Source organism: Aedes aegypti, chromosome 2 (assembly GCF_002204515.2).
Source record: "Aedes aegypti strain LVP_AGWG chromosome 2, AaegL5.0 Primary Assembly, whole genome shotgun sequence".
In the NCBI taxonomy this organism is placed as follows: Eukaryota; Metazoa; Arthropoda; class Insecta; order Diptera; family Culicidae; genus Aedes; species Aedes aegypti.
This window is the reverse complement of record NC_035108.1, coordinates 218,455,894-218,476,711: the sequence shown is the minus strand read 5'-3', so window position 1 is coordinate 218,476,711 and position 20,818 is coordinate 218,455,894. Positions and strand designations below refer to the sequence as shown.

The 20,818-nt window shown below is 39.9% G+C and overlaps 1 protein-coding gene across 2 annotated transcripts in view; it reads right to left on the bottom strand.

Moving 5' to 3' along the window:
* Positions 1 to 19,923, bottom strand: part of LOC5575625 (melanotransferrin) — a 48,098-nt gene extending 28,175 nt beyond the window's left edge. For both annotated transcript variants that reach the window (XM_021844017.1, XM_021844018.1), the window contains exon 1: positions 19,754 to 19,923. In XM_021844017.1, the coding sequence (XP_021699709.1) occupies positions 19,754 to 19,808 (55 nt within the window). In that variant the 5' untranslated portion in view covers positions 19,809 to 19,923. The remainder of the gene's footprint in view (positions 1 to 19,753) is intronic.
* Between the last annotated feature and the right edge of the window lie 895 nt (positions 19,924 to 20,818).

The following is a 20,818-nucleotide window of genomic DNA, read 5'->3' as shown; positions in this document are numbered from 1 at the left end:
GCGAGTCGTCTCGACTCACACGCCGCGCAGAATAAGCACGCTTGTGACGTCGGGACGGAACATTCTCCCCCCGGTTGAGACCTCGTATCAACAATTTCTTGCAGCGAAGGTTGATGTTGTCCTCGATGGGAAGGAACTTTGTTGATTGCTCGATGAAATGTTGAACTGTTGGCATAAACTTCGCTGGCCCGACTCTTCTGGATGAATTTCTGTTGATGACTTGATGGCTATCTCTGTAGATTGATGTAGCTTGTGGGTGGTATTGGTTTCACGCCCACAATCGGTTGATCGTGGTTCGCGGCTATGTTGAATTGAAGTGATTGACGAACTGGAATGACTCGCCTCTGATGGTTAGTGTTGCTTGCTGACTTTGTTAGGACTGTACTCGTTGATTGGTACTTGCTGCTCACGATCCTCGGTTGGTATGCTCTGGATGATCTCTCGGTTGCTTGGGTGGATGCGTACGGAATACGCACTCCGGGATGGCTTCGCTGACTCGACATTGCATGGTGGATTCATCTGGTGGTTTCTCCTGCCTTGAGTTGATATGGGGGTGCTTGAACCACTTGTCGGTTTGACCGGTGGCATCATCTCGATCGATCTCTGGTACGGAGCTTCTCTCAATACCGGACGTAATCTGGTGGGCATCAGGATTGTCTCCCTCACTGGAAGGATTCCGGCTGTCGTCGGGATTGACATCGAGATCGGTGGAATTGTGGTTGAACGCTGGAACCACTTGGATACCGGATGGCTTCCGGTTGACTCTGGACACGACTGCTTCGCTGGATACATCTCGTTCATCCTCGGGATTGGCTTGATCATCAGAGGGATGCCTGCTGACATCCGATTCGGCTTGATACTCGCAGGAGCTAGCTGAGTTACCGGAGGAATACCAGTCAGCAATAGGAACGTCTTGAGCACTGGTAACATTTCGGTTGGCGATCGAAACTGCTTGAAAACCGGAAAATGGATACCGGTCAAATCTGGAGGCTTCTCTGGAATCGGATGGGTTCCGACAATATACAGGAACTCTTTCAGAACCGGTTGAGGCCCGGTCGCACAAGCTGGCTGCTTATGGATCGGATGAATGCTGGGTACACACATGAACTGCTTGGACACCAGATGGAACTCGCTTGCAGCTGGAAATCGCTGGAACATCGGCTGGTATCTGGTCACACTGGATGGTTGCTTCAGTACCGGAAGTAACTTGGTCACGAAGCTGGGATGCTTCGACACTGGCTGGAATCTTGCTACACGCTGGATAGGCTGCATTACCGAACTGGATTCGGTCAGGCTGGATGGAAACTTAAGTGCCGGAATGGATCCGGCCACACATGGGAATCGCTGCGGTGTTCGACGAGATCCGGTCAAACGGGATGACAGCTTTGACACTGGACGAAATCTGGTCCTGCATGGGAATCGCTTCGCGACCAGACTCAATCCAATCGCACTCTGGAACTCTTTGTTGATTGAGCGGAATCCTGTCACACAAGGAATCCGCTGGAGCACCGAACGGGAACCGGTTGCGCAATGGAACGAGCTTACTTCTGGATACTGGAGTGGCTTGGGCACTGGAAGTACGTCAGTTGGCATCGATGCCAACCTGGGCGTTGGACGGAAACCGGGTGGCATAAGGAACGTCTTCGGCAACGCACCAAATCCGGTAGCTCTCTCGAATGGTGTTGGCCTCGGATGGATTCCAACCTGGTTGATTGGAATTGGACACGGTTTCGTCGCTTGATGAACTGCTGCAGGATCATCATCGTATGGTTGGTTGCTTTCACATGATGAAATGTTGCGCTCGCTGTCGACAAACTTGGTTGTCTCATTGCCGACGTTGAATTCCACTGCTAGTGTCGGATTTGCTGGATTAGCATGATACTCACTCTGCTTGCACGGAGGGTTGGACTTGTGTTGGTAGGCAACTGTTGTCACCTCTTCACATTTCGTTGTTACTTTTCCACTGTGGGTGGAATCGTCATGGGTTGGTAGCTTTGGTAGCTCACATTGGATTAGCGCTTCTCCTTGTTGGATTGGCACTCTTTCTCGTTGGGTTGGTTCTTCTTCTTGGTGGCACTTCTGAACTATTGGAGCAACAGAAGGCGGGACACTCGGCGTTGGTGCCGACTTGCTCTTGATGACCTCGGCGAGATCACCCTCGGAATAGACCAGGGCTGTTTCACACACAGGATTTAACTTCATGGATGAAGTTTCAGCGCTTGGTGGCTGCAAGGAGTGCATTGGGTTGATGGCAAACTTGCTCACCTTCAACTCGTTGGCTTGGGCTGGGAACAGCTGCTCTGGGGACATCTCTCTCGGTGGCGACGTGTTTGGCTTCTCCATCACCTCTGGAATCAGAACGGACTGTTCCGTCGGTGGACTTGGTGATCGGCTTCGAATCAGTGGGATGCGCCAACGTGGCGCAGTGGTCGCAGCGAAATAGTTGGATGATGGTGAATGATACATCTGATACCTGTCACTGGTGCTCGGGAAAAAAAGCAACATGGTCTCCACCAGTAGACAGGCATCGTCGTGGAGGTCATCGAAGCGCTCATAATCCTTATCCACATCCAAATACCTCTCGACTGGGACTGCGGACAAGATCTCACCGTTCACTCGTTGGTACTGCTTGTAGAGGAACTGGAGCTCTCTTCCATACTTCTTCACATGTGCCAAACTCGGTTGAGCGGTACTGTCTCTCACTAGCTGCTGCTGCAGTTTCTTCACTTTAGCCTCGACGAGGCTACGTTCGGCGAACAGCCTTTTCACGTTGGCCATTTCGCAACACTTCACACGCGCACGTCTTGTCTTGATTTGGACTTTCTCACTACTTACACTTGGGAATTTCGTTTCCTCTCCGCCAATGGAAACCTGGAATGTGTTCTCTATGCTCTTGTGTCGAGCTACCGGGCAGGAACAACAGCAATCCTCTTGGTAGGAAAGCTGATTGCTATCGGCGATAGCAATCGGATGGAATTGTCTCAATCTGTTGATTGACGACACACTCTGCTGCTGTTGCAGCCTCCACGGAACTATATCCGGTTCGAAGGACCATATGTTGCGGCGTGCAACGGGGTTTGCTCTGTTGAGCTTGAACGGAACGATCTGTTGATCGTCCGCTAACCTGTTGCTTGGTGCAACAGGGCACAGGACCGATAGCTCAACTGGAATGGGTTCTCAATGACTCAAGCCTTCACGGAAGGCTTGTTGGCTTCCAATGGTGGAGGAGGAAAAGATGATTTGAATTCACTTGATTACTGTATTCTTATCTTGCTTATGTTACACAGGTTGAAAGGAAACTGATGTTAACTCAAACGAAACTGATGATGTTCTTGCGCATGCAAGCTGCTTATATAGGCTGCAGGTAAACAAAGTCTTGCATGCGCAACGGTGTGGGGAATGATGGAAATTTCCACTGCCTGGAAGATGCTGCAGTGGGTTCGATGATGATGATGAAGATTGTGCTAGTGGTGGTGCAATCTGTTTGGTTGATGCGTTCACGCTATACATAGCTGGCTAGATGGATGGCGATTAAATGAACAGAAAAGGGACGCAAATTGTCCTTTGGGGTATTTTCCGCTCCCTATTTTGATGCTGCAAACCGGGTAGCGAAATGGAGGATGTTGATCATGGAATATTCCGCTGCTGCCTGCTGTCAGCGTTTCTCGAATTGCTCCTTCGTGCCTATTCTGCGCGGCGTGTGAGGTGACACGAGTCGAATGAGGTGACAATTGTCGACTCGCTCCCATTTGATTAACATTAGTCGTCTCACGTCACTCGCGGTGAGAGCGAGTCGTCTCGACTCACACGCCGCGCAGAATAAGCACGCTTGTGACGTCGGGACGGAACACAATCTTAAGAAAGTGATGATGAAAAAAATGCAATTTATTGTTCGACTTACAGAATATTTTAGCAAAAAACATGGGAAAACTGGTACTTTTCTTAAATTTACTTAAGTTTCAAATATATCCGTTTATAAATTTTCCAAATGTATTCTACTGCATCTGAACAACACAACAAAGAGCTTAAGTAGTCATCTAGTCCATTAAAAATTAGTTTTGAATGCTGTATATTTCTTTTTTGTTAGGTGTACGAATATGGAATTGGGTCAATTATAGACACAATCTCAATACTTTTCCATTATTCCAAAGATTTAAGCAAATGAATACAGTTTGTCATTGCCAAACAATAGATGACACCTATAACCTTCATTATTGATAAAGTATATCGAAGTCCATGCACCATTTAATAGTTTTATACCAACTTGATATGAAAACAGTGCCCCGTACGAAAATGAAATTGAGCCACTGTAACTGGACAAATGTTGATTAAATTTCTGGAAGAACACCTGGTGGAATCATGAAGCAGTTTTGAAAGAATTCCTAAAGATATTACAAGAGGATTACCTGGAGAAATTTCTGGTAAAATTCTTGATGGAATCCCTGTAGTACAAATCCAGGTACAATCCATGGATGGATTTTTTGAATCACAGGTGAAACTGTTGATGGATTCATATTTCTGGAGAAATTGGTTGAGGAATAATTAAAGAATCCTTGGTGAATTTGCTAAAGAAAACGGTTAGAGATAGTGTGTGGAGTGTGTTATTTATTGATTAACATGCCTTGACTTGACCTCTTTCTTCGTTTGGTCATCAGACGCGTAGGACGTGCGGCGAGCTGCTGCAAGATTCTCACCCGCAAGCTCGCATCGGACTTTGCACAATGGCGTTCCTGCCAGGTTTATTGCTAATTTTGGCAATAAACTAACATAAGGGTGAAAATGGTCTGCAGTGGTGAGCATAAGGTAAGAAAAAACGTGTTTTTTTACATAGATTGGCGATTGCGAATGATCAATGTAAAAAGCGTCCTTCCAGGAACTGCGCTAATTCTGGTAAAAGTGAAAAGAAACGGAGCAATACATGCGGTTCATGAGAATAAAACGGTATTTTGTTGGGTTTGGCTGTATGTGTAAGCCAAAGACGCTCTGGAAGAGCGCCAGAGTTCTAGCTTGGTTTTGGCTTATGTCGCCAATGGCGTTCCAGAGGAGCGCCGGAGTATTTCGTTTTCGGTAGCGATTGGTTTCGGCTGGTAATGCCGAAGGCGCTCTGGAAGAGCGCCGGATTAATTGCTTGGTTTTGGATCGTTTTGCCAAAGACGCTCTAGTAGAGCGCCGGAGTACTTCGTTTGCCAAAGGCGCTCTAGAAGGGCGCCGGAGTTGTTCGATTCGTAACAATTGGTTTTGGATGGTGATGCCAAAGGCGCTCTAGAAGAGTGCCGGAGAAGTTTGATTTACGAAAGCGATTGGTTCTGGCTAGAAATGCAAAAGGCGCTCTGGAAGAGCGCCGGAATGTTTGTTTGGTTTTGACCGGTTATGGCAAAGACGCTCTGGACGAGCTGTTTGTTTGATTTCGACTCGTTTTGCAAAAGATGCTCTAGAAGAGCGCCGGAGTTCTTCGATTATTTCCGTTTGGGCAAATCTCCGAAAGAGCGCTCAAGAGTTGCTATTTGAAAGGCATTTCACTCTTACATCAGATCGTGATATCGAATACACTGGATTGAGAAGCGATACGATTAGCTTTAGCTTTGGCGTTCTGCATTTACAGAGCAGAGAGAATTCAATAAATATGTTACGCAAGAAAGGCATCTGATGAGTGATGTGTGTGAGTTCAAAGAGGTTCATGGGTGAATGTGTTACGAAACCAATGAATTTGATTCTTAGGGTATCTCACTGGAGGACATGCACACGTTGTAAGCAGTTGAAAAAATAACAAATCATGTGTGAGTGGCTTTAGAAATGTGTTAAAGTATTTGATAAGAAATCTGTTCTTTTTGCAATGAGATGTGTCCTCTTTGTTTTCTTTGACAGATGTCAAAGGGCAAATATAAATAAATTTCCTAGTGAGCATAAAATGCACACTTTTTGGGGACATTGATGAGACAAACTAAGACAGGTTTCATTCATGTGAAATAAAAGTGATTATATTATGATGAACTTAAGACTTTGCTCGAAGAACATAAGGTTTTCTAGTTTCGCACTACTCGACCATTAGGCACAAAAAAGCCGTTATTTAGTTACTAAGCAAACAGTTTCTGAATGAGAAACAAACTAGCCAAGTCAAATCCTGAAAAGTACTTTTGTATTCAGAGCAAAACTTATAGTAAGACCAGAGCTGACAAGCGTCAGAGTCAGTACAAAGTGTCATGCGATGTTTATCGTGTTGCTTACCCCCCGGTCATTCGACGGGCGACAACAAGAGAAGTTCTTCGATTTCTACTCTATTTTTTGTCGCGATGGCAGCAACAGAATTAATAGAAATCTATAGAAATTATTTGACATATTTAAATACAAAATATTTTATTTCACTAGTAAAGAACTATTTTTTTAGTTTGTCGTGATTACACTGCTAGTAGCCACAAGTAGCCGCAAATTGAGAAGAATCGGTTACATGTATGACTTTTACTCGATCTCTGATCTCTGATCGCCCATTTGATGAATAAAATGTTGACTGAATACGGTGTTGTAACAGTTACATCAATATCAACACTATAGGGTCCTAAAGGCCTGTCCCAATTTTAATGTCAAACGCTTAAGTTTAGGCTAAAAACCCATGTTTACTCAATTTTTTAATGTTTTTCTTTTGTTTAAGTTCAAAAAACATTTTTTAAGATTTTGTTACACTCCTTAGCTTAAACTCAAATTTTGGGTGTATTTTGTTTTCCGTGTCCCTTCCAAAATGTCAGATAGGAACAACCCCAGTGTTAAAACTAAATGCCCTGTGGTGTTTTTGTCGATTAAGCGAACGTCAAACATGATCACAAATGTCAAGGTTCATTTATGGACCCAATTTTTAAATTAAAGTTTAAATATGATGTAGGCGTTATTTGAGCGAGAAAAATTGCTAAAATAGTTGCAATAACATGCTCTTTCGTGTCATTAAATAAAAACAAGATTTCATTAAACATTTTAGGACCCAATTGTCATTTTATAAAACGGACAATAAAGACAATAAATCAAAAGCGCAGAAAATGACAAAAAAAAATACAGAGGTAAGTTTGTTTAGTTAGTTACATGAAATGTGATAACGACGGTAATAGTCCGCAGTATTGCCCAAGCACTGCGCTATACAGATGCAGAATCTCTAGAATTACTGAAGTTTGAAGTTAAAAGGAAAAACTGATACCGCGTTAGATCTAGATAGCTGTTTTCTCAGTGATGAACTTTTTTGTTAAGTTTATGTATCAATAAAGTAAAATTGATTTCTGTCATAACCGGTCATTTTAATGATTTATGCCCCGGCATTGCAAAATTCGTTCACAATTGATTTAGAAGCACGATCAAAGCAAGCAAAGAAAAATATCGCATATGTGTCGGTCCATGATCGGCAGTGATTCGCAAGTTTTAAGGGCTTGATAAATAGCAGCTGCGAAAAAGAGCTCCAAAGAGAGAGCGATGATGAAACACATGTTTTGTCTATTTATCATTGGGGTAGGTGTTTACTTTACTGGCATGATAAACAATCCCCTGACATCCTATACTGCCCCCAGGTTTGGTGCTTGTTTAGATGGATTTTCCCTCCGATGCAATGCAATCAGATCTGTAGCAGTAGACAATAAACAGACTCTCGTGATGTGTTGCGGATCATGATTGTTACAGAAGGCGATAAGTGCGAGATACTCTAATTTATTTTCAGAATTCAATGCCTGTTTATGCCATAAGTACGTGCTTTGACAAATTTTCATATATTTGACTACGGGAATTTTTTGTTTGAGAAATGAACGATTTTTATTTTGTTATATTGTTTTCGATTTTGTGAGATTTTGAGGAAAATTCTGTCATTTAGAAGAGAGGAGAGGGAGGATGTGTGGAGTGTGTTATTTATTGATTAACATGCTTTCAGTGTATTTAGAGTCTTGTCCCTCAACGTGGTATAACGCACAGTAACAACACGTGACAACCGATCGGGCAACACTCATGTCACTGTGTCGACAAGTTCGTGGTTGGCCTTGACTTGACCTCTTTCTTCGTTTGGTCATCAGACGCGTAGGACGTGCGGCGAGCTGCTGCAAGATTCTCACCCGCAAGCTCGCATCGGACTTTGCACAGATAGTTGGAAACGATAGTGAAATATATAGAAGCAACTCAAGAGCGTGCATTTGATAGATCACTATGGCACCGACGCTGCGTAAATTCACGCATTATGACTTTCCACCCATCTGCATCGGCAGTTCATGGGACGTCGAAGCTTCAATTTGACATGATGACGTCGGTGTTCGTGCAACGTCCCTACAGACGGTACGATCGGTTCGTCGAACATTTGGTTCCGCCCACCGGTGGGCGTTTGATTTTGGCCGACCGATTCGTCAACCTTAAAATTGGTTCCACAAACTGTCAAATTGGTTCGTCAAACAGCATCACACACGGTCAAACATAGCACCAACATGAGCATCAACCTGGGGGGGGGGCGGAGGCAATAAGGCAATCCATGAGACAGCTGCGATCAGCTGGTTTTATTTGTTTACCATGTGCTTTTGACGTTTCGCGATCGGAGTGACTTTTCGATTACAAAGAAAAATGTAAAGCTCCGATAACACTCGCATGATTTGTTTACTCTTTCATTTCGGTTGCATTCACACTTTTAGCTGTCAGTCCTATCACGAAAAGTTCTCATTGATAGCCTTATGTTGGTCAAACCGTCTGAGCGTCTGTGGGGTACATTATAGAACGATAGCAGAACTCACCAGAACTCACCCATCCCGTTAACAGCCACCGCTCGTAGACATCGGACGCGTTCTGTTTCATCGGTTTCTTTTCGAGTTTTTTCGCTATGAGTATCGAGCGTAAGAATACTTTGGTGGTCGATTTCGGCATCCTACCAGTGCGACCGGATATACCGAAGATACATCAGTTTCTGGAGAAGGAAATCCAACTCCAACTATCGGAAGTGGAAAATATACAGCTGAACAGTATTCGAAACTGTGTCTTCATAGAAGTTAAAGTTAGCGAGACCGCTGCTCGCTATCAGAAGCACCACAACAATAGGCACGTTATTTACCACGAGGACAAAGGTTTCAAGATCCCGGTATATGTAGAGAGCGAAGCTGTGCCAGTGCGAGTTCTCGATCTACCGCCGGCTATGAAACATACCACTGTGATCGATTTTCTAACGCAATACGGTGAAGTCAAATCCGTCACTAGAGAGCGCTGGAAGAACTTCTTCCCAGGCATCTACAACGGAGTCCGTGTGTTGCATATGCAACTTAAACAGCAAATTCCATCATTTCTCGCATAACTTCTGATCTCGCCCTAAAAGCCATTGGTAACCATGTGTGTAGCTCGTTGTTTCTGAGCATTTGAATGGATTTTCATGTTATTAAACAACGCTGTGGGGAAGAAAGGATCAATATCTACCTGTCCGTGATGTTGGTTTGAATGCTATTTCTTTCACTTGCTCAGAAACAACGAGCTACGCACGTGGTTACCAATGGCTTTTAGGGCGTTATCTCAGAGTATGCAAGATTTGCTCATTTTTTGCTGGTGGTGATAGGCGAGGCAGGGAGGGGATATAAACGTCAACGCAAAAATGTATGCAGTTTGACACTTATGTAAGTACCCAACATGTTTCTGAGCGAGAACAAACACGCTCGTTCAGATCTACTCAAAAGTGAGTAGATTTCGACTCACTTCGGAACAAAGTGGAACTGCTCAAAAGTGAGTAACACCATCGTTACTCACTTTAAAGTAACATTGTCAAATGTCAATATGGGAGTAACACTTACTCACTTTGTTTAATCTGAAATTGGCGAAAGTGAGTAGATGTCACTCACTTCAGGAAATAATATTTTTGGAAATAAATGTATTATGTTATTCATAAAATCAGAAGAAATACACAAAGAGCATAACATTTATTCATTATTTCTTATGATAACAAGTTTAAAAATTTGATATTTGTTTTGAAATTTTCACTGCTCTGCAATGGATCCCCGGATGTTATAAATCTCTGGGGGGTTGATGAAAGTCATGGAGGATGTAGTTTGACCGAGCCAGTAGCCTTCCCAGTTAGACTGTAAAGAATTGATAATTAGTCCAATAAAAAGTACGACGGTGAAACTTACTGTTTATATTTGTTTCTTGCGGTTATTCGATCAAAACAGGACTTGGTCATTTTCACTCCGACCTCGCTCCACTTGATATCAGGATGATTGACTTCGCAGCATTAATCTGGAATTCGCCGGTTGGACTTCCGAAGCGTAGTTTCAAGCAAACTAATGGTCATTGCTCTGCCGGCTCGGCTTTTGTCTCGACTGTTTTTAAAAACAGTCCGACATCACGTCGACGGAAGAAATTTCACCACAACAGAGGATTTGTCAGTTCGAGCGCGCGAAATTTTCACAAGTCTTTGACGTTTACAAAGTGAGTCAAATATGTTTGTGTTTACTCAAAAGAGAGTAAGGTCGTACTCTTTCATGGTTGAGTAAAAAGTTACTCACTTTGATAAAATAAAGTTACTCACTTTTGACACCTAACTTGAAACTTCAAAAGTGAGTCAAAGTTACTCTTTTTTGAGTAGATTTGAACGAGCGTGAAGGGAACACCAGCGACATTCGTCCTCTATATAGATTTCTATCTATTGAATGAGCACATCATCAAAGTTGCTGGGCGCTGGAGCCATTGTGGGAAAATGAATCATGGCACTAAATGGGCCGATGCACGAGTTCATTATTTGACGTTTGAGAGGTGCCGTGTTATTTACGTGACCATGGCAACGACTGAATTCGGCACCGCTCTAACGTCAAATTAGTGAACTCGTGCATTGGTCCATTTCAACGCATCACTCAAAATAATCCACACGTCGTTGCTACGTGGAAAATCACGTAGCTCATTTGAAATTCATTTTGTCTCGACTTCATCTGACTAAGGTGATGTTTACCATACCATTATTAAGCACCAAATGGTGACCCGGTAATGTTTACCGTGGTTAACCTATCAGAGTTACGTGAAATTCACATCCGCACTTGAATTCATTTTGACAATCGCATTTCGCATTCATTCGGTGTTGCGTTTAAGTGCGAAGAGGACGTCCGCTGTTTTTTTTTTTTTTTCTAAGAGCCTGAGAAGGCCGGCAGCTTTTTTGTAATCAATTTCAAGGTAAAAATAGTTTGGATTTCCAAGGTTTTCATATTAATTAGTGTTATGTATCTGATTTTACTCCACGCAGCAGCAAAGTTGACTGGAACATGGATACCCTTGAAGGCGATTCCAAAACACAATTCCTGAGATGGAGAGAGTTAATAAATGGCAAAAATATCCAAGCAGTGTTTTATTCAACTACAAATTGCTTGATTTTTATACCGCCAGTGCACCAGTACCCGTGAGCGGATTACTTGAGCAGTGATTGCATTTGCATAGAATAAATATTTCAATTTCCCATTAATTTAATCTTTTTATTATAACATTGAAAGATGAGAAACAGTACCAGGGTAGTTTCTATTAAAATATTTTACTAACTTCCATTAAAAAATCAACTCGGATCTATTAAACCGCTTTGTAAAAAAAGACGGGAAAATCCACGTAGATCTTACGTGTAACGCCGGTGGAACGCACGAAGCTCAATGGTTCATGCGTTCATTCTGGGGCACCTACGTTTCACGTAAGTGCTACGTGAAAAGTGCGATGGAAAAATATCACGTATGTTTTCACGTAACAATGACGTTTGGATTATTTTCAGTGTAGCTTGCGTATAGTACTGAAGAAATTGATTCACACTGCTTCTTTTTTGTCTATTATCTATGGTTTGATAAGGCTATCCATGAGGACTAGACCTATTCAAATGTCTGTAAGTTCCTCAGTCAACCAATATATTCATTTTTCATGTCAAAATGAACTGCTGGTCAAAATTTCAGTCAATTTGGAGAAAATTTAGATGTGCTTCAAATAAAAAATATGTGTTTTTAGACTATTTTCAAGTTTTGAAAATTCATAACTACTGAACGGAACATTAAAACTTATCGGAAATACCTCTACATAGTAGTTTATTCAATTCTACGAACTTTTGTCGAATACGGTTTTATGATTGGAGCAAGTTTAAACATAGTTCGGTTGAGGTTTGTGCTTCAAGGTTCTTGAAAATCACTATTTTTAGGGAGTGTTCACCCTGAAAAACATACCTGTATGAAACTTTCGGATTTTGAATTTCCAGAACATGATGACTATGTAGGGTAACGTATATAATTTGGACAGGCTGCTTGTTCTATGCTCATTTACAATGAGATGATGAGGAATATAAGTACGGGAAATCATGTATTGCATTATTAATACACTATGCTACTTAATAATGATGGCCAGCGCTCCGATGATGATAGCGCTCCGTCTTTTAATTATGTTTTCTGCGTAAAGTTTTGTCTATTAAACGATAATATAGTCCTTGTCACTCGGTATTGCTGTGCTCAACTCATGTGATTAAGAAAAGTATCGGTTGGAGTTATTGCGAGTGCGAAAATTACCAAAAACCTGACCGTGATATTGCCGTAACGAAAAGTGAAACACAGCCTACAACTGCAATGGACGTTCCATGCAAGAAATGCTCCGCAGACATCGATGTTATGAACTGTCTTTACACTGTGTGTGAGGGTAGATGCGCCAGAAAGTTCCACGCTACTTGTGTCGGTGTCACTGAGAACGATTTATGCACACTTTCGAAAAACATCATCTGGATATGCGATGACTGTATGATCGAGTTCTGCAAGGCTAGAGATCGCATTCCAGAATCTTCCAAGACTCAACCGGCGGATGAGAATGTTTTCGCAACTGACTTTGAAAAACTGAAACTGCAAATCAACGATATTAATAATTCATTTGCGAAATTATCTGTTGCCATTGCTTCATCAACGTCATCTTCTACAACACCAAGGCAACAACGACATTCAACACCTATTGATTCGCCGAAATCGTTAACCAGATCGAGTGTATGTGCGCCCGAATGCTCGTCTGTGCAGACCCGTGATGAGACGTTTCCTCTGCTCTTGACGAACATCGACAGAGGGGTGACAGAAAACGAAATTGCCCGCTTAGTATCCGAATCGCTTTGTGCTCCAAAACCCGAGTGTATGAATGTAACGAAACTAGTACCTACTTGGAAAAACTGTGAAGAGTTGGATTATATATCGTTTAAAATAGTGTTACCCAAACGATGGAAACAATTAGCCATGACTGCTACTACTTGGCCGCGCGGATTAACTTTTAGAGAGTTTGCTCACCGGAAGAAAAATCCTTGGAAACCTGTATCAATGATGAACGGAACAGTTTAGTGCTAGAAATATTTGTTTGAATTATCTTTGTTTTCGTATCAGTATTATTTGCAACGATGGTTATGTGTTATTATTTTGTTTTGTATTCGATATTGTATGTTTTTGTTGCATTTCAACTATAATTGTATTGTTTATCTGATTGCGATCGAAAAGTGTTATGACTGTTACCTGTTTTTTTTCTGTATTTAATTTAGTTTAAGGCAATATACGATTAAGTAAACAGTCTGTACAGTTGAACTGAAGACGGTGTAAATAAATAAATAAATAAATAAATTTCATAACAATTACAAATTGGCTTCAAAAATATCAAAACTGTAAATTATATCAAAAGAACACCTGTGAAACCTACGAATGCAAGAGGATGTATGTTTCAAGAACATTCTTTAAACGCAATAATAGCGCTCAGAATAAGCATTTATAAAAAGTTCAAAGGCGGCAATATGATAAAATATGTCTAAAATTGAAGCTAAGTTCATCTAAAATCTTAACATTAGTATATAAGGCATAAATCAGGTAGTGTCCAAAATAGATTACGGTTTTTGTTCAGTTGATATAATTTGGCCATCTGATGAAAACGCACTGGAATGTCGCATGCATGCATACTTGCAGGCGTATTTCGTGGATCTGATGATATTTGCTTCCATTAAATGAAATTATTGATTATCACTAATATACAGATCCAATAAGCGAAAAAATGCATAAGTCACATGTAAACTTTTCAAACATTATGATATGATCGTCCTTTTAAGAAACCATTTAAATTGATAGTGAGATAACGCCCCTGTCCAAATTATATTCACATGAGGGTGTCCAAAATGTATATTTGATGTCCGAAATGTATAAAAGACAGGCAATTAAAAAACGCTATTTTGGCACCTATTGCTACAGTTTGTAAGCTTTTTCTCTCCAGAAACTCAGAAAACAATGATACATTAAGCATATAAGTATCATAACATAATAAAATATTAGTATCTAAGGCAGTTAATCGATCGCCGATTCCAGACATATCCTTAGCCTGTCCAAAATACATAATTTACCCTATTTCTAAAACTCAATCCCGTTTAAAGATACCTTTTAACTTACGAAAATAAATTGTAAAAAATAGGCAATTAGGAAGCACATTCGTAAATCCGCTGTGGGTGAGCCAAGAACACCACCGTGAGCTTCAAGGAATGTAAAAAATGAACACGTTAGCACTGCTTTTTCACAGTCGATGATAATGATTGTTTTCAAATAGTTCTGAATAGTCAGTGAAATATGATCAAAACAATCATTACTCGGAAAGAAAAAGCAATGCTAAATAAATAAATAAATAATTCATTCATTCGACGGTACATGTGTCATGCACGATTTAACTATCATCAGGGTGGGATCGATCTTTGTTTGATCTTTGGGCATTTTTTTGTAATTTATTTCCTAAAGCAACATGTAAGCTGTTAATGGTTAATGATTTCATAGATTTATTGTGTTTGTTTCCCGTTGACTAGGGCCTGGAAAAATAAAGCCAATGTGTGTTTTTTAGAGCAAACATGTTCAGAAAACCGTGATTTATGGGTACTGTGGAGAACAAATTTCGACCAAACGATGTTTAAACTTAATTTAATCTTATTGGCGTGTTCGACAAACTTTAACAAAATAGAATTAGCTTTCAATAGGTGGTAAAAGCAAGTGATTTTGATTTATGAGTATTGAGTTATGATTTTTCAAACCCTAAAATAAGCCTTTAAACACATTTTCAACTTGAAGCATAGTGAAATCTCTATTAACCCGTATAGGCCTGAGTGGAAGCAAAAATACTAAAACCTTTACCACTTAGCAAATACTTAACGCATTCAAAAAAATTTTTGTCAGTATACTGGCCCACATATCTCGTTTGTAGAAGTGGCCAGAGGAACTCGGGAATACTCCTGTAGCCGGAGTTATTGCGGTGGATTACTGGGTCAAATCGGGTAGAAAAAGGCGATTTTTTGGGACATGCCAAGTTATCTTTAGTTATTTCCAATGGCAACCATTTTAATTTGCATAAATCATTTATATCTGATTTTCAACATTATAAATTAATAGTTTTGCACCGTTTAGAGTGTACCAAATGCAGCCACTCGGACTTAATGCTCTGAAGATCCGGCTCAAGATTTGTAAGGTACTAAACCGTTTCAAATCTCTAAAAGTATAGATCGAACATAATAGTTTCATAAAATGCATTCCCATAAGCTTGTCACAGATGTTAAGATACAAATTGTGCACTTTATCATAAATTTGAGGCATCCCGGGGACCCGAAAATGGTGTAGGATCAATCAAATGCAGTTGACATAATTATTCAATTTAATCGATTATCAGAAGGTTTACGCTGATGCGTTTTCCTTAAAACTCCTTGATATAGTGGCCACATCATAGCCGATTCTGAAAATTATATGTGACTTGAAATTTGCCTACCTCCAGGGGCACAGAAGCACGGAATCCTTGTCACCCGACCTGACCCAGTGATCCACCGCAATAACTCCGGCCACATAAACATTCCCGAGATTCTTTGGCCACTTTTAGAAACTAGATATGTGTACGAGTATATTGACAAAAAATAATTGAAATCCGTTAAGTATTCGCTGAGCGGTGAGAGTTTTAGTTTTTTTTCTTTCACTCAGGCCTATACGGGTTAAATGAGCTGAAAATTTGACCAGACATTGTTCTTAGCATGAAAATTCGGAATACTGCTTGACCGGAAGATTTCCATACAATTTTTCAAATATGAACAGGTCTAATGAGGACTTTCCGCGATAGGACTGACAGCTCAAAGTGTGAATGCAACCGAAACGAATGAGTAAACAAAGCATGCGAGTGATGCTGGAGCTTTATATTTTCCTTTGTAATCGAACGGTCACTCCGATCGTGAAACGTCAAAGAACCAGAGAACCTACCACATGTCCTATGTAACGTTTAAGAATAAACACGATTCTAATGTTACATAGGACATTCGTGAATATAGCTCTGGAAAGTATAGAATGCCACAATGACTATTTCTCCATAATTTTAGTCGATATTTTCAGAGTCGCACTGCCTCGCAATATTGAATACGCTCAAGTAACAAAAAGAGAATGAAGTACACAAAACTGTATTTTGGTCTTTTGCCAAATCATGTTTTACGCTTTCGCTGGATTGGATCAGCATTCTCTAAGCTGCCACTTCTCTTTTTATATATCAGCGTATTGAGTGTATATAGGATAATGATATTGAGCATCATGATCTTATTGAATCAATCCGATTTAGATCCTTGGTCGATCAATCATATACATATGCTTCCCGGCAGCAACACAAGCAACGTGCAGTGCATGCGCGACTTGCGCACACATATTTGCAGAGCAATTAATCACCGAAGAGAGGAGAAGTCCTCTCATACAGCTCAACGTTTCCCCTCCTTCTGTTGTTAGATAGGACACAAAGACGGAGGGAAAAAAGTGGCTTCGTTGCATTTAATGAATCAAAACAAAGCACAGCTGATACCTGCGATTATCACACCGCATCAAAATGAGCAGTTCAACTTGAATGTTGAAGCTGTTCAACGTACGTGGATACAAAATGAAATAAAACATGCTAGCTGTGTGCTCAAATCAAAATGTCCTATGTTACGATAACTGAAACAAAATGACCGAAGTGAATGTCCAATGTAACAATTGTTGATACAGAACGACCTATGTGATTTATCCTATGTACATATTTTTGGGCAAAACGTCTTATCTGATGTTTTTATAGATTTCAGTGTAATTTCCAATAAAATTGTTAAAATTTAGTTTCTTACGTTGAACTCTATTACATTGCTTCCCTTTGCAAGCAACACAGTGGGGAAAAAATGTTTCAATTTGATACAGTTTCAAAATATATTTTCACAACCTTCAAGCTCGATTTACTCGAAATGTGTGAATTGTTAGATAGGTCGTTTTGAAAAGTTACGCGAGATTTAGTTTTCTGTAGCTCATTACCATGTAACAGATTGTGTTGCGCGCAATGTGTTTTGTACTGTTTTTTTCCTCGTAGAGAAAGATAGGGCAACGGTCCTATTTTTGACCCCTTAAGGAAGTGATTTTGGGTTTTCGTCCCATATAATTTATTGCAAAGCATAACCAAGTCAATGAATATGCTAAAATATAGAGAATAGTTGTTTTCTCTTTGAGATAAAAATACTCACATGGTAATGTATAGTCCAAAATAAATCGAAAATAATAGAATTGTGAAGCACTGTTTTTCATTATTTTGGACACCCCTTTGGACCCACAAAGTATATATTTTGGACCTTTGGCGTTTACACTCGGTTGGAGATAAAACCTAAGATATTGTTTGTTTAATATGCTTGCACTTAGTCCAATCAATCGATTTACAACGGCAAACTGAAGGAATTTATGCTTTTAGCCTAGAAATTTGAAAAAAGTTCTTTTTACATTTGTAAAATTTCTGACGTCTACAATTTCCTTGTTGAATGTGTTGTAGCAATTGCGTGGATGAATCGATTGAATTTAATTAATTTTAGTCATAATAAAGATATTTTTCATGCACAAACTCTTGATGAAAGTGCACAACAGTACTATCTATCCAAATAACATGCAAACTAAGTAGGTATTTTGATTAAAACTTTAAAATTTGTTGGAATGACCCAGAGAATCCAAAATATATTGGTTACCCTAAGCACCCGAAAACTAAACGTTTGTGAGTTTGATACTGCACTGAAATGAATTTTATTGTAGAAACTACTGAATCCATGGTAAAATTAAGAACTGCACCAACGATTTTCAACCGACTACATTAATCTGTTAACTCTACCAAAACATAGTCAACATCACTACACATGAAAATTTCTTCTGTTGATTTAACCAGAGTTGTAGTATTTTTGACTAGAAACATTCTTGATTTGAGAAGTTTAGCATCATACTTTTGACCACACTGTGTTGTACGGTGGGTGTCACGGATTGAAATATAATGCTTTGTAGTGGATGCTACTATGGACGGACATAGTCAAATTTACTGCACTGCTCAGTGATTTTCACCAGATTATAGTAAACTTAACAGATTTTTGTAGTCGGTTGAAAATCGTTGGTGCAGTTCTTAATTCTACCATGGATTCGGTAGATTATACAACAAAATTTGTTTGCGTGTGGCTGGTAGGGGAAGTGGTGGAAAAATGAACAGGGGTGGTAAAATGAACACCAAACCTTTTTCCGAGAAAAAACAAATTTCAATAAATATTTATCACCCACGGACGATTTAGAGCATAAATCGAAGTGTTCGAGTTGATACGGGGGTCGATTGAAGTGAATATATTAAAGAGAACTAAGATTTTAGACAACCACGATTTAAAACACGAGCTGACGTAGCTTTTAGCACGGAGGTCTTGAGGTTTTACAGTGAGGTGAATATCTTTATGATATGATGTCAAATCTGATACCTTTAAATTTATTTTTGAATGGGTTACAATCGTTTATGGATATATTTTCGGGAAAGCATCGAAAATTTCCAAAAATATGTATTTTGCTCACGTTTTTCGCATGATGTTCATTTTACCCGCATAGTGCAGGTAAAATGAACATTTTCATCGTTTTTTGCAAGCGATAAAAATATGTGAAAATTTTAGTCTGAATTCCGCTATTTTAGTCTGAATTCCGCTCACTACTTTAGATAACATCCCTATGTTTGATGTTGTGCGATAGTACCATTCAAATTCCTAGTTTTTCTATCAGAAACAAGATGATTTCCTTAAGTTGTTCATTTTACCACCCCTTCCCCTATGCTGATCATAAATACTGTGAAAAAGGATAGCGCAAGAAACGGTCAAAGAATGATTTCGCTACCGAAATTACTTGAGCTGTACGTTGCTGATAAGTAGAGCTGATTTCATAACGTCGATAACGACTGCCGTACAAATCAAATGGAGCTGTCATTTTTCCGTACGGAAAAATGTTCTGCTCAATTCTTCCGCAAGTAAAAGTGACACTTCGCTCATACTGACCAGCGGTCAAAATTACTTTGGTAAAGAAGATAAATTTTACTTGAGCGCTTTTGGCGCTTTTATCTTAAAATTCAACCCCGGTAGTGCCTTTTACAGTTTCAATGTATTTGAACAGATGAGCCCTATCTACAATTTGCTCCAGATGTATGTTTACAAACAATGACATTACTGCTGAAGCTGTTTGTTTGTGTTGACTGGAAACATTACCACTACACGCTCAACTAAAATCTGACTAATAACTATGCTGAACCCTTGGCAAATGATTCAAACAGGTATCGTTAATACATTTTTGATTATTTTCTCGTAAGATGCTATTACTCTAATAATAGAGAAGGAGCAGGTCGAAACAGAAAGTCGAATGTTATCGAAAAAGCATTCTTAAAGAACATTCAACAGTGTGTTTATCATGACTAACGTAGCAAGACCGAAAATATTTGTTTCAAATTTAAATGCACTTACCGTAGCACAAACCACTGAATGACATCAGCAGCACAGGTAATAACACAAGCTGCATCGTTTGGGATTAAGTTTTTCCCGAAAAACGTTCAAAATTAATATCAAAAAGCAAAAATTATCCCCGATCACAAAACATTCTGTACGGCACACGCCCAAACCGATGCAAAATTGATTAAAAATGGCCGATGACGTTTTGACGTAAACACGGTTTGATTTTTTTATAGCGAAATGGCAGGGGTGTACCAAGAATAAGCCATAAATTTGCAATACACTCACTTAAAAACAAGGATATATCTTCAGTGGTTATCATGGTACGGGATAATTCACAAATTTCATATTTTATATCATATATAATGGTCTTATCCACTGGTGTACTAAACTGACTCGGTCGAAGAATTTTGACACTAGAGCGGGTCCAGATCACGTGGGGATCATACACGCAAACAAATTTTGTTGTATAATCTACCGAATCCATGGTAGAATTAAGAACTGCACCAACGATTTTCAACCGACTACAAAAATCTGTTAAGTTTACTATAATCTTGTAAAAATCACTGAGCAGTGCAGTAAATTTGACTATGTCCATAGTAGCATCCACTATAAAGCATTGTATTTCAATACGTGACACCCACCGTACAACACAGTGTGGTCAAAAGTATGATGCTAAACTTCTCAAATCAAGAATGTTTCTAGTCAAAAATACTACAACTCTGGTTAAATCAACAGAAGAAATTTTCTTGTGTAGTGATGTTGACTATGTTTTGGTAGAGTTAACAGATTAATGTAGTCGGTTGAAAATCGTTGGTGCAGTTCTTAATTTTACCATGGATTCAGTAGTTTCTACAATAAAATTCATTTCAGTGTACGGGAGCATGCCCCGCTCAAGTGTCACAATTCTCAGACCGAGTGACCAGTACACCAGTGGATTAGACCATAACGCTGAAAATGACCATTCTTGACACCCACCCACCCCCTCGTAATGCTTTTTTTATTATTGTTCTACAATAGGGTCCTACAGCCCTGTCCTAATAATAGTACCAAACGCTTAAGTCTAGGCCAGAAACAGAT